The following is a 15401-nucleotide window of genomic DNA, read 5'->3' on the forward strand; positions in this document are numbered from 1 at the left end:
ACGGTGTTCTTATTTCAATTTCCAGGAGTGTATTTGAACAATGGGAAGTCCAGGATGGAATAACAACAGTATTATGAAAAGGATGGATTGCTACTCACCACCATGTGGCTGGTTACAGTCGTCGTGTGCGTCCGTTGCATTTGTGTGTAAATGTACACCACCGTGTCCCTGGTGCTTTCTACTTTGGAAGAAGGAGGCCTTATGGCCAAAAGCTTAAATGTATATTTCTCTAGATTTCAGTTTTCTGAGGGTTTCCTAAAGCCAGATGCTAGTATTATTCTTTTGAAAAACATGCAGCCAACTTCCTTCTCCATCCTTTCTTAATTCCAGTTGGTGCTCAATCTCTAATGATCTCATCGTTGAAAGGACATTAAACCCTATTCTTTTATCCTTCCAGGTCTCTCCATGCCTTTCTATGCATTATGGTCTTCAGCTCTAGAAGTCTATGTTCCTACAGTGTAGTTCCTTATTATCATCTAGTCACCTTCCATTAGGCTGTTTTCTTGGTCTTTTCTTGTATCTTATAATCCATCTAAGAACTTCCTTGATCCATCTGCCATCCATTCACCTGGTTTTGTGTCTTCCACGTCCATTTAATTTGCATTATAGTACTAATCATATCTTCCACTGCAGTTTGTTCCCTAATCCATTTATTTGCTTCCTGTTAGCAGCCCCCATCAAGTCTCTTTTGATTGCTTGCTTATAAAATCCCTAGTCTTTGATTGTACCCCCCCCCCCCTCCCCTCCCCTCCCCTCCTCCACCACACACACACACACACACACACACACACACACACACACACACGCTCACGCTTCAAGCCCATGCCTTGCTAACATAACTCAAAAATGGTAATGCATACTGATTATAAACCTTACTTTTGAGGCTTTTTGGAATTTTGTTTTGAAAACTCTGTTTAGTTTACCAAAATCACTCCAGCCCACTTTTATTCATCTGTTGTTGACTGTGTTGTCTTAAATTGCCCAAAATGAAAAAAATCTTAGCAACTTGGTTCTATGACTTTATTGTTTATTTGTATTACTATATTTTTAGTGTGTTGATTATATCTTATTTCAGTCTTGTTATAATTCACCTTCAGCCTTGCTTTGAAAGTTGTGCTGTTATGTTCCTTCATTCAGTCTTGAAGTTTATGTGCCTTAAAGGTAAACAGAACAATCCTATCTGCAATGTGTAGATGGTTCAGTATCTTTAATTACCATGTGGTGCTTCTTCATTTTCCCAGTTTAGGCTGTAAACTTCCTCTAGGACTGCTGAGAATAGTACTGGTGATTCAGAATCTCCTTGTCCGATTCTTCTTTCAATTATGAATTTCCTACTATCCTGATGAAGTCTAATGGACGCCTTAGTACTGCTGTAAACTGTCTTCAATATACTAACATAGATTGAGTCCCTGCCTTGTTTCTCAACTGCCACTGCATTTTGATCCTAATTAGTTCTCTCGCTAAGGCCGCCATTTCCATATGGAACTAACATATTTAAATTAGTCAGGGTTGTTTTTCACAATTTTAACTCTTACTGAAACTGCCCCTATCAACATCCATTAAGTTCATTCAAAATGTTGCATACTGTCAGTCCCTATTCCATATTTAATCTTTTTCTGGTGAAATAATATTTATTCTTTGAAAGTTAAATGTAGATATCCACACATCTAGGAGAGACCTCTTCAAAAATCTTTTGATGCTTTTATTCACAGCCTTTGAAATTTACTCATTAAATTAATGAAACAAGTGAAAACAACAATGGTTTATCCTATCTGATCAGAGACAGAGCCACCTGTGAAAACAGCTTAGTCACATACCAATTTCCCTGCAACTAATGCATGGCTTTTTGTGCAGAAACAAGCACTGGTTAATTGTGCACTCTTGTCAATGCTGCTGAGCACACTGTGATAAACTTCAAAATGTGTTTCACAAACAGTACCACATGGAGACTCTCACCCAACACATGATTCTCTGAACTGGGTAGCAAACAATATCTCCTCCAATACATCCTTCAATTCCACAGTCCTCCCGGCCTTGCTTCTTTTCCAAAGGTATTTTTTTTTTTTGTGTTACAATGACTGCAGTTGCATGGAATTGATGGTTTAGCAAAGGATAGTTTGCATCACATTTAACAAAAAGTATATAAAAGTTATGGTAAGTAATTCAGCTGATGGAAGCAGGAGAGAGTTTTTAGGCTGCTGAAGTGAAATAATTAATGATGTTTTGCAAGGTTCACACATGGGTCCCTGGAATACAAGTCCCTATTCAGTTACCCTTATTTAGGCTTTATATAGCTTCTGTAAATTAATTAAGTAAATGCTGGGATGGTTGGGTAAAGAAGTCACTGCCCCCCTCTCTCAAACACACACACACACACACACACACACACACACACACACACACACACACAAATATTGAAACTTCCTGGCAGATTAAAACTGTGTGCCCGACCGAGACTCGAACTCGGGACCTTTGCCTTTCGCGGGCAAGTGCTCTACCAACTGAGCTACCGAAGCACGACTCGCGCCCCGTCCTCACAGCTCACAGCTTTACTTCTGCCAGTACCTGTGAGTAGCGGGCGTGAGTCGTGCTTCGGTAGCTCAGTTGGTAGAGCACTTGCCCGCGAAAGGCAAAGGTCCCAAGTTCGAGTCTCGGTCGGGCACACAGTTTTAATCTGCCAGGAAGTTTCATATCAGCGCACACTCCGCTGCAGAGTGAAAATCTCATTCTGGCACACAAATATTAGTACGAAGTTCTATGAAGTATGCATTGGCACAAATGCCTCACATGTTATGCAGATGCTGTAATTTAGGAGAGCACTCACCAAATTTTAGAAGCATTGAGTCGTTGATAAGCATACACAAACAGGGAAAAAAAAAAAAAAAAAAAAAAACATGCTAGCTTTCAGAAAAGGCTAGCAAGTTTTCTCTCTCTTTCATGTGTGCCTTTTAATGACTCAGCAGTTCTGCTTGTCGGTGAGTGGTCTCGTGTATTCCTAAATTATTCATGTTTCATGTTCTATCAGAATTGTCCTTTTTATGTCCTCTCCTATCTGTGCCACAATATGGCTTAGTGGTGGGCAGAATGAGTCCTTTCTACTTCCAGTAATTTATTTGAGAAATACTATTGCGGTTTTTCAGTTGCAACTGACAACATACTTGGTGAGGTGCTGTGATGCTGTTTGTCAGTGTATCCAGCTGTTTAAAGAGGCTCTGAAGTGGGCACCACATATTATCCTCAATCCTGATGAAGCAGGTCTCTACAATGAATGTTTCCTTCCGTAATTAAAAGTTACCCATAAAATGGTATAAGACATTAGCGAGTGACGGTTGGCAAAGAAAATGATCTTGACATTTTCAGCTCCAAAGGCCTCCTATAAAGCAAAAGTTGCAGAGCTCAATCATTTAAGAAGAGATATTCAACATGTGACTCTCAGTTAATATTAAAACCTAAGAATTTAGGATATTATGTTTCATTTGTATTTTGTTATAATGAATTGTCTATGGAACATGTTACAGAACCCTAACAGTATTTGTGAGTAAATAGGCGTGTCAGCTCACTATTTGACAAAACAAAAAATCAAACACAGGAATGTTGCATATACAATTAAAAAGTAAAGTTAATCTTGAGCTTCCAAATTTTCATAAATCAAATCCCACAAATACAAGGCATACATACTGGGGAAGAAAACATTATTCCAAACACTGGATATGAAGATACATGGTGTATGAGAGTCAGATGTTGCTGTTTCATATGCGTTTTAAGTAGAAGCTCATCTTCTATCACAGCTTCTATTAGTTTGTTTACAGAACAGAATCTTCAGCCTCTGTTGTCTGGTATTAAATTGTCCTTGTAATTAGACTCTGTGTGACAGTTTGGTGATTTCTTTAATGCTTGTGCTATATTTCAAGTCAGCGCATATTGAAAGCCATATTCCACACATGGTGATCAGTCATATGTTTTCATTCCTCATTTCCTGCCCTTGGAGAAGAGGGCAGGCTGTTTGAGGGCATATATGAAGTGCTCTCTGCAACCATTGGGTTTATGGTAATTGTGTGTTTTTTTTTCTTTAGTATTTTCATATGCCAAAGGGGTTAGGAGGAACTTATATCTCTCAATTGGGAATGTATTTCAGGGGGATTACTGGGGACATTTTTGCTGTATTTACTTTGCTGCCAAGGGAAACTACCTTAATCCCTGGTCAGATCAGAATATTTACTAACCAATACAGTGTCTCAAGGTTATGCTTACTAGGTAGTAACTAGAGGTTCCAGGATCGATTCTCAATTACTCCCTCTGATTTTTCTGGGATCAGAAGGTCTGAAACAGAGTCTAAAGTACTTTTTGAGGCCAAGTGAGAAGCTGCTGGATTGACTAAGTAACAAAAATTAGTTAGTAATATTCTGAAGGCTGTCAAATTGAAAGACTGTCTCACTGGCTGTACCACACAACATTTATTCATCATCGTCATCTAATGCTTAACTTTTGTTGTATGAAAGCAGGAGAAATACTGATGTATATTTATATTTAGTAGTGACAGTAATACATAGTGCGTGAAAATATGCATTCAAGTTGCTGGAACACTGAATTGTGAGTACTGAAACTAGCTCTACACTAATATCTTATTTAAAATATAGATAGTTGTATGTTAATAAAACCTTGAAAGACTGTTTCAGGCTCTCAGTTTCTGTGTGGACTTCACGAATATGCACAAGCGTAGTGAATGTATGTATGACAAATTCAGGAATTGTGTTTGTGAGGCTTTGGCTGCTGATGCCATTATTAATTAGAATACAACAGAAATGACGAGATTTGGAAATATGCAATTTCTTTCACCTCTTGTCTAATGACAGTTGTTATGCAATTACCACGGTTTTCCCCTACATGGCGTACGTCAGTAACCAGGATAATCTTTTTTTATGACACAGTTTCCATTTCAGCCTTTGTCCCTGTTAAGTCAAACTATCAATGTTGAGATATTATCAGAAACTGAAGCCTTTAATTTCAGTAACATGACTATCAAAGCACAAATACTGTTTTTAATTGCAGGTACAGGTATTCTTTCATCAAGTCTCTGCTGAAACCATTGACTGTCTCCCGTAAAGTCTCAGTTCGAATAGATGATCGTGGGCTCCTTTGTTTGCAGTATATGGTTCCTGCAGACAAGTACACTTGTTTCATTGAGTACTTTGTAAGTACAAATTTATTGTTAGAAAAACTAATAAATGAAATGGTTAAATTAAAATGACCTAAATTCTTCTGTCATTATTAGTTTTTATTGAAATTAGTACAAAGTTTTCCCACTATATTATTTTACAACAGTCGTGTAATAATTATGAAAACATTTCCCTATCATTTGCCTTTCAAGAGTGACTGCACAGTTTGTATAGTTTTAAATTAATTGGCCTGTTGCCGTTAGTTGTAGGTTCCATTTGCAAATCCATAATCTTTTTTGCTTTTTTCTTAAACAGTTTCTAACAGAATGTAATAATTGTTACTGCCATCGCAGTAGGAAACGGAATAGAAAGCAAGTGGTTGCTTGTTACTTTACCATCAGTTTAGTGAACTTGATGTGCATGTGTGTTACAAAAATCTTTTGAGAACGCAGAACTAAGAAAAGCAGTTGGCAATAAAGATTCCAGTCACACTGTAAAAGATATCAGTTTCTATGATGGAAAATTTCTTGCTTCTGAGTGAGAGGAAGATGATAAAAAGTCATGGAAAGTGGAAGAGAATAAGACAGAGAGAGATTAAATCATTTTAGATCAAGTGGACCTGTGAAAAACAGAAGAGTCAAAACATGATATGTGAGATCCAAATCCCTTAGGAGTTACTGTAGGTATCAAATAGAGATCTGAAGGATTAGAAAAGACAAACTAACGTAAGGATTGTAAGCAGAACAAAACATGGTTGTGAATAAACTTACCGAAATGATTGTGGTGGTGGTTAAACAAAGGATAAGAATTCGAAGTCTAATGGGGTAAAAGACTCTATTTATCCTTTTCTCCCAGTATGGAGAACAAGAAGTAATTTGGCAGTGTCTACCATGATGCCAGGAATGTAGAACAGTATCATACCAGTTTATGTATTATATAACATCTCTTCTCCCCCATGAACCATGGACCTTGCCGTTGGTGGGGAGGCTTGCGTGCCTCAGCGATACAGATAACTGTACCGTAGGAGCAACCACAACGGAGGGGTATCTGTTGAGAGGCCAGACAAACGTGTGGTTCCTGAAGAGGGGCAGCAGCCTTTTCAGTAGTTGCAAGGGCAACAGTCTGGATGATTGACTGTTCTGGCCTTGTAACAATAACCAAAACGGCCTTGCTGTGCTGGTACTGCGAACGGCTGAAAGCAAGGGGAAACTACAGCCGTAATTTTTCCCGAGGGCATGCAGCTTTACTGTATGATTAAATGATGATGGTGTCCTCTTGGGTAAAATATTCCGGAGGTAAAATAGTCCCCCATTCGGATCTCCGGGCGGGGACTACTCAAGAGGATGTCGTTATCAGGAGAAAGAAAACTGGCGTTCTACGGATCGGAGCGTGGAATGTCAGATCCCTTAATCGGGCAGGTAGGTTAGAAAATTTAAAAAGGGAAATGGATAGGTTAAAGTTAGATATAGTGGGAATTAGTGAAGTTCGGTGGCAGGAGGAACAAGACTTCTGGTCAGGTGACTACAGGGTTATAAACACAAAATCAAATAGGGGTAATGCAGGAGTAGGTTTAATAATGAATAGGAAAATAGGAATGCGGGTAAGCTACTACAAACAGCATAGTGAACGCATTATTGTGGCCAAGATAGATACGAAGCCCACACCTACTACAGTAGTACAAGTTTATATGCCAACTAGCTCTGCAGATGACGAAGAAATTGAAGAAATGTATGATGAAATAAAAGAAAATATTCAGATTGTGAAGAGAGACGAAAATTTAATAGTCATGGGTGACTGGAATTCGAGTGTAGGAAAAGGGAGAGAAGGAAACATAGTAGGTGAATATGGATTGGGGCTAAGAAATGAAAGAGGAAGCCGCCTGGTAGAATTTTGCACAGAGCACAACATAATCATAACTAACACTTGGTTTAAGAATCATGAAAGAAGGTTGTATACATGGAAGAACCCTGGAGATACTAAAAGGTATCAGATAGATTATATAATGGTAAGACAGATATTTAGGAACCAGGTTTTAAATTGTAAGACATTTCCAGGGGCAGATGTGGACTCTGACCACAATCTATTGGTTATGACCTGTAGATTAAAACTGAAGAAACTGCAAAAAGGTGGGAATTTAAGGAGATGGGACCTGTATAAACTGAAAGAACCAGAGGTTGTACAGAGTTTCAGGGAGAGCATAAGGGAACAATTGACAGGAATGGGGGAAAGAAATTCAGTACGTAGAAGAAGAATGGGTAGCTTTGAGGGATGAAGTAGCGAAGGCAGCAGAGGATCAAGTAGGTAAAAAGATGAGGGCTAGTAGAAATCCTTGGGTAACAGAAGAAATATTGAATTTAATTGATGAGAGGAGAAAATATAAAAATGCAGTAAATGAAGCAGGCAAAAAGGAATACAAACGTCTCAAAAATGAGATCGACAGGAAGTGCAAAATGGCTAAGCAGGGATGGCTAGAGGACAAATGTAAGGATGTAGCGGCCTATCTCACTAGGGGTAAGACAGATACTGCCTACAGGAAAATTAAAGAGACCTTTGGAGATAAGAGAACGACTTGTATGAATATCAATAGCTCAGATGGAAACCCAGTTCTAAGCAAAGAAGGGAAAGCAGAAAGGTGGAAGGAGTATATAGAGGGTCTATACAAGGGCGATGTACTTGAGGACAATATTATGGAAATGGAAGAGGATGTAGATGAAGATGAAATGGGAGATGTGATACTGCGTGAAGAGTTTGACAGAGCACTGAAAGACCTGAGTCGAAACAAGGCCCCCGGAGTAGACAACATTCCATTGGAACTACTGACGGCCTTGGGAGAGCCAGTCCTGACAAAACTCTACCATCTGGTGAGCAAGATGTATGTAACAGGCGAAATACCCTCAGACTTCAAGAAGAATATAATAATTCCAATCCCAAAGAAAGCAGGTGTTGACAGATGTGAAAATTACCGAACTATCAGTTTAATAAGTCACAGCTGCAAAATACTAACACGAATTCTTTACAGACGAATGGAAAAACTAGTAGAAGCCGACCTCGGGGAAGATCAGTTTGGATTCCGTAGAAACACTGGAACACGTGAGGCAATACTGACCTTACGACTTATCTTAGAAGAAAGATTAAGGAAAGGCAAACCTACGTTTCTAGCATTTGTAGACTTAGAGAAAGCTTTTGACAATGTTGATTGGAATACTCTCTTTCAAATTCTAAAGGTGGCAGGGGTAAAATACAGGGAGCGAAAGGCTATTTACAATTTGTACAGAAACCAGATGGCAGTTATAAGAGTCGAGGGACATGAAAGGGAGGCAGTGGTTGGGAAGGGAGTGAGACAGGGTTGTAGTCTCTCCCCAATGTTGTTCAATCTGTATATTGAGCAAGCAGTAAAGGAAACAAAAGAAAAATTCGGAGTAGGTATTAAAATTCATGGAGAAGAAATAAAAACTTTGAGGTTCGCCGATGACATTGTAATTCTGTCAGAGACAGCCAAGAACTTGGAAGAGCAGTTGAATGGAATGGACAGTGTCTTTAAAGGAGGATATAAGATGAACATCAACAAAAGCAAAACAAGGATAATGGAATGTAGTCTAATTAAGTCGGGTGATGCTGAGGGAATTAGATTAGGAAATGAGGCACTTAAAGTAGTAAAGGAGTTTTGCTATTTGGGGAGAAAAATAACTGATGATGGTCGAAGTAGAGACGATATAAAATGTAGGCTGGCAATGGCAAGGAAAGCATTTCTGAAGAAGAGAAATTTGTTAACATCGTGTATTGATTTAAGTGTCAGGAAGTCATTTCTGAAAGTATTTGTATGGAGTGTTGCCATGTATGGAAGTGAAACATGGACGATAACTAAGTTTGGACAAGAAGAGAATAGAATCTTTTGAAATGTGGTGCTACAGAAGAATGCTGAAGATTAGATGGGTAGATCATATAACTAATGAGGAGGTATTGAATAGAATTGGGGAGAAGAGAAATTTGTGGCACAACTTGACCAGAAGAAGGGATCGTTTGGTAGGACATGTTCTGAGGCATCAAGGGATCACCAATTTAGTATTGGAGGGCAGCGTGGAGGGTAAAAATCGTAGAGGGAGACCAAGAGATGAATACACTAAGCAGGTTCAGAAGAATGTAGGCTGCAGTAGGTACTGGGAGATGAAAAAGCTTGCACAGGATAGAGTAGCATGGAGAGCTGCATCAAACCAGTCTCAGGACTGAAGACCACAACAACAACAACAACAACATCTCTTACAGTTGTCCAGTTATCATGGGTGGAAATTTTTTGTTTCCATCATTTATGTAGTCTCACTGTAGACCAGATCTTATTTTTTGTTGCATATATCTCCCATTTCTCTTTTATTACTTCTTATTGATCTCCAGTATTTTTTCCCCTTTACGATTGCGTTCTGTCATCTCATTACTCTTCTATTCTTACTGTTCTTGCACCACTTCCCTTACTGCTTGTATGCTCCCCCATGTAACTTCCTTCTACCAGTCTATGTTTCTTTTTCATTACATAACTGTACCTTTTTGAATTTGAATCTTGTGTTTCACTCCATTATTAATTTCTGTTCAGACATTATGTAGTCTCTCTTTCTTGATCTCGGCAACAGATCGTGTCACATTTTATTTCTTATACCCATCCAGACATTATTTCCTTTTGTTATGTATCCTGTATCTTGTAGATGAAAGAAATCTGTTTGCATAGTCTAGAGAGAGGGTAGATGGAAAGAGTACATTGAAGCCCTCTGTGAGGGGGAAGACTTGTCTGCTGCTGTGATTGAAGAAGAAGAAGCAGAAGTCGATAGGGAAGAGACAAGGGATCTAGTATTAGATTCAGAATTTGAGAGAGCATTGGGAGATTTAAGATTAAATAAGACAGAAAGGATGGATAACATTCCATCAGAATCCCTAAAATCACTGGGGGAATGTGCGAGTCTGTTAATACACCATCCGACTTTTGGAAAAATATCATCCACACAATTCTGAAGACTGAAAGAGTTGACAAGTGCAAGAATTATCATACAATCAACTTAACAGCTCATACATCTGAGTTGCTGACATGAATAGTATAAAGAAGAATGGAAAAGAAAACTGAGCATGTGTTTGATGACAATCAGTTTGGCTTTATGAAAAGTAAAGACACCAGTGGAGTAGTTCTAACATTACAGTTAATAATGGAAGCAAGAGTAAAGAAAAATAAAGACACGTTCATAGGATGTATCAGTGCCAAATGGAGCAAGGTGTATGAAATTTTGAGTAAAATCGGGGTAAGCTATAGGGAGAGATGGGTAATATAAAAAATATACAAGCGCCAAAAGGGAATAATAAGAGTGGAAGATCAAGAACGAAGTACTTGGATGAAAAAGGGTGTAAGCCAGGGATGTAGTCTTTCGCCCCTACTGTTCAATATGCACATCAAAGGAAGCAGTAATGGAAATAAAAGAAAGGTTCAAGAGCAGAATTAAAATTCAGGGTGAAAGGATATCAATGAAAAGATTCACTGATGACATTGCTATGCTCAGTGAAAGTGAAGAAGAATTAAAAGATCTGCTGAATGGAATAAACAGTCTCCTGAGCACAGAATATGGATTGAGAGTTAATTGAAGAAAGATAAGAGTAATGAGAACAGCAAAAATCTTGACATAATGATTGATTGTCAGAAAGTAGATGAAGTTAAGGAATTCTGCTACATAGGTAGTGAAATAACCCATGATGGACGGAGCAAGGAGGACATCAAAAGCAGACTAACACTGGGAAAAAGAGCATTCCTGGCAGAGAGAAATCTACTAGTATCAAAGATAGGCCTTAATCTGAGGAAGAAATTTCTGAGAATGTACATTTGGAACACAGCATTGTGTGGTGGTGAAACGTGGACTGTGGGAAAACCTGAACAGAAGAGAATTGAAGGATTTGAGATGTGGTGCTACAGACGAATGTTGAAAATTAGGTGGATTGATAAGGTAAGTAATGAAGAGGTTCTATGCAGAACCAGGGAGGAAAGGAATAAACGGAAAGCACTGAAAACAAGAAGGTACAGCTTATTACAACATCTGTTAAGATATCGGAATGCCGTCCATGGCACTAGAGGGAACTGTAGAGTGTAAAAACTGTAGAAGAAGACAGAGATTGCAATGCTTCCTGCAAATAATTGAGGATGTAGATTGCAAGTGCTACTCTGAGTTGGAGAGGAATTCATGGCATACTCCATCAAACCAGTCAAAGACTGATGACTAAAAAAAAAAGGTTAAGGTTTTTCCCATTTATTACAGCAGTGACACAGTTAAGTCAAAACATAAGTACAAGTTGATTAAAAAAGAAAGAGCAAATCTTGATTGCCTATTACAGACAAACTAGAGCAGATAGAAACACAGTGCTCATGTCACTGGATAGAGGAAGGTTCAAAGTTTTGTCATGGCTGTGCTCTTGTTTGTTTTTACTAACATGGCAACTACCCCACAAGAGAAATCATTGTATTTGTTGGAGTTCTGCACAAAGTCAGTCCACTGTTCAACTGCAACGTGCATTCTGCCATTGAGTCAGCAAGAAGCTGCCTCTGCACAAGCAGATTTATGACTGGCATACAAAGGTCTGTATGCAAAAGGAAGAGCACTGGTCAGCCATGCATCTAAGGTGAAAATGTTGAGCTTATCCAAGATATGTTCACATGGAGCACCTCAGAAGAGGAGGGCTTGGAACGTCAACTTCATGAAGATTCCAATGATTTCATTTTAATGCATGACAGTGGCTCACCTCACTTTCATCTTTAAGTGCTGCGATATTTTATCAACACCATCACACAATGTTGGATTGAAAGAGGTGGACAACAAGATCTTTTTTATTGCATTTGGCAATGTTACATTTTTTTGTATGTATTTTATATGTGAATGTTCTACTCGCTTTAACATGTAACTTGGTGATGCTTCTGACATGAATAAATAAAATAAATTGCTTTTGACCCCCCAGGTCACCAGACCTAACGCCTTGCAATTTTTTTTTCTTTTTCTGTGTAGGTACATAATACAGAGTGTTTGTGCCACCTGTGGCAGCTACTCTTGAGGAGCTGAGAAATTGAATTTTCAGTAAACAGGGACCTTATGATTTGTGCTTGGATGAAATGGTCTGCCATTTTGAAGTTTCTCAAGCAATGCATGGTGCTCATGTTGAGTGTACGATATAGTGTGTGTGTGTGTGTGTGTGTGTGTGTGTGTGTGTGTGTGTGTGTGTGTGTGTGAACATAAAACTTCGAACTTTCTTCTATCCAGTGACATGTGCAATGTGTTTCTATTTTTCGTAGTTTGCCATTAAACAACTGAAATCTGTTCTTTCTTTTTGTTGACATTCTTTGTTGTTGCCTGAAATTGGTATTGTCTCATAGTTTATTCTACTTTCCCACCTTGCTTCTTTTTACGTTGTCGAGAATCCAGACTGTACTGCACCACACCGCCCTTCATGCCATGCCCCCTCCCTCCCTGTAACTCTCCTTCTCCTAACTCCCTCTGCCCCCCCTCCCCCCCCCCCTCTCTCTCTCTCTCTCTCTCTCTCTCTCTCTCTCTCTCTCTCTCTCTCTGTGTGTGTGTGTGTGTGTGTGTGTGTGTGTGTGTGTGTGTGTGTGTGTGAGAGAGAGAGAGAGAGAGAGAGAGAGAGAGAGAGAGAGAGAGAGTTAAAATAGTGTGTTGGAAGTTAAAATATATTTTGTTTAGCTGACAGCTGATTTATTTTGATTTATTTATTTTACAGTGTACACCTATTGCAGAAGCTGATGATGACTGAATAATTTCCAACTGATAACAAGTAAGCATTGAACAGAAATTATTATTCTAAGTGACACCTGTCTATGCTGACAACTGGATGCCTTGTAATTGATTGCAACATGTTAAATCGGTCCATATGTGACCACCATTCGTGTGAACAAAATGAAACATGAAGTGGCAATTTTGTGAGACAGTTTTGTCTAGGCTGGATTTAGTAAAGCAAATATGTTTATATAGCTTATCAAAACTTTTTTTTTTTCCTTCAGATGGCTCAACACGTCTGACGAAGCATTTCCAGCAACATTTATTGGAACTAATGGTGCAAGCTACAAAGGACTTATGAGGTGAAGGAGTGTGGAGAGACTGGGTTGGGGGTGGGGGGAGCATATCTCAAAAACTGCAGTTGACATGTTCTATGTGCTACAGAGACTAGTATGATACACTAATGTTTGCAAAAACTGTTACATAAATGGCGAAACTGGAGATGCCAGTGAAGAAAATACCACAGAAAATGTGACTTCTGAATATAAATATTATGTAAAATGTATTCAAATTCTTTAAAGAGCAGACAGCAAAGCTCTCACCACATCATTACCGAACACTGTGGAAGGGGCTGCTAATTTTTACAGGAACATGAGTAGACTGTGAAGGATACTGCTGGACAGCATTAGAAAAGATAGTGAAGTTGATTTTTTAATGCCACATAGATATCTTCTATATCAAAAGAAAACTAAAATCTGTATCTTTGGTTAAAGCATTGTTCTCTGAATAATTGTAACATGCTATGAACAATGGGCAGCACTTCTGTGTGTACTGTTGTAGAATGCAAATAAGCATAAAAAATTGCCATACAGAGACAACTAAGACTCAGATTTATATCCACCCTATAGTAAAGATTTGCTGCCTTAACAAAAAAATTCCAGAAATTTCTGTGGATTGAGGTACCATTTGGAGTGCTACTTTGGTGCATTGCAGAAATGAAGTTAGTTTCATTTGAAAATCTCAGTTAATGTGTGATTTTTGGTAGTAGTTCGAGGACTTTAATTAAAGGGTGAACAGGAAAAATAAACTGATGCACCCTTCGCTGTAGATGGATTAATCTTCAAGAAAGTGCACAACTGCAAATAGTTAAGGACTCTTCCTAAGGACAACAGACAGACACAGAAATAGATACACATTTAACAGCTGCTAAAAGAACATTTTACAGTTAACTCAGAATTTTCTTCTACATATTATTCTACTACAGTGTTGGTCATAATTTGTGAATGTTAAACTAGGAAAAAATAACAACTTTAGATGCTGAAGAAGAGAAAGTTGTGCTGTGCCGGTCATGCAATAAAATTATTGAGACTACCTAATATAGCATTCTTTAGAGAAATGGATGGAATGCAACCAAGAGGAAGGTTCAGAAGCAGATGGTGGCACAGCATCTAAGATGATCAAGCAAGAATGAATATCACCAGCAAATGGACAGTCAGTGCATTAGACAGAAAATAAATGGTTGAGGCATATGATTAGTAAGACCCCTTTCATATAAAAGATGACAATAAACAGCATTAACTGAAGTCACTGTGTAGGAAATTTTTCAAAAGAAGGTGGTGGTATAGTTGGGGAGAAAAAAAGAAAAATGAAGTTTTCTAGTCTATGATTACTTCCATATTACTGAAATATAAATCCAGTGGAATTGGTCTAGAATATAATGAAAGAAATAACAGCAACAAGTAACATCTCCATTATATTTCATCCTTTGAAGGGACTAAAATGATTCTAAATAAATGTATTTTCCATAGAAAACTGTGTTGAAAAGTGTATACTGAAACGAAATGTAAGATGGTATTTGGGGTGATCAGTTAGAAAGATTATTGATAAGTAACAGATTGGAATTACCACCTTAGACATTCAATATTTACGCTAATAATTCACCCACTGTCAGTAATGTATTGCAGTGGAGTGTACCTGCAGTTCTACTCTACTATGAGCAGTAAAGTTCGTACTTCTTTCTGCCTGCACACAAGCATAACTCTTTGGGCAGTTGCTTCAGTGACCAATACTGTTAAAACTTACTACTCTGTTTATTGTATGCATTGTTTGATGTAACTGTTATGTATTTATATTTTGTGTATTGAAATAAATGCCAAAAATAATGAGCTATTGTTCAAAATATGTATAGTATTTCAGTAGACCATCTCTTGAGCACAAACCATGCTACTTTCTGTACAACCAGCTTACAAATTGGCCGCAAATAACAGTGGCTGTATTACACGCTGAAGTGTGAAATGCTCTCGGCAGTTGTAATAATTCTCATCTTCTCCGTCTTCACAGTCTGCTTGGCCATCACATAACCATGCTTGTGGTACACAGCGTTTGTTGTGACACTGGAAACATAAATGAAATGAGTTCAGTCCAGTTATGTACAGCACATAATTACCACCAGTTGAAAAGGTAATTGGTATGATTGTCTCTTATGAATGAAATCAACACT

General features: G+C 38.3%; 2 protein-coding genes across 5 annotated transcripts in view; one reads left to right on the plus strand and one right to left on the minus strand.

Moving 5' to 3' along the window:
* Window positions 1-15401, plus strand: part of LOC126419088 (cell cycle checkpoint protein RAD1-like) — a 114592-nt gene that overhangs the window by 47404 nt on the left and 51787 nt on the right. For 3 of the 4 annotated variants that reach the window (XM_050086181.1, XM_050086180.1, XM_050086178.1), the window contains 3 exons: window positions 5050-5191; window positions 12906-12959; window positions 13186-15080. In XM_050086181.1, coding sequence (XP_049942138.1) covers window positions 5050-5191; window positions 12906-12938 — 175 coding nt within the window. In that variant the 3' untranslated portion in view covers window positions 12939-12959; window positions 13186-15080. Of the gene's footprint in view, window positions 1-5049; window positions 5192-12905; window positions 12960-13185; window positions 15081-15401 lie in introns of those variants that run through there. The other variant, XM_050086179.1, reaches the window with a different exon arrangement.
* The window catches only part of LOC126419089 (low-density lipoprotein receptor-like), a 76091-nt gene continuing 75758 nt past the window's right edge, over window positions 15069-15401 (minus strand). The window contains exon 6 of the mRNA XM_050086182.1: window positions 15069-15294. Coding sequence (XP_049942139.1) covers window positions 15145-15294 — 150 coding nt within the window. The 3' untranslated portion in view covers window positions 15069-15144. The remainder of the gene's footprint in view (window positions 15295-15401) is intronic.

Source organism: Schistocerca serialis, chromosome 9 (genome assembly GCF_023864345.2).
Source record: "Schistocerca serialis cubense isolate TAMUIC-IGC-003099 chromosome 9, iqSchSeri2.2, whole genome shotgun sequence".
NCBI lineage: Eukaryota > Metazoa > Arthropoda > Insecta > Orthoptera > Acrididae > Schistocerca > Schistocerca serialis.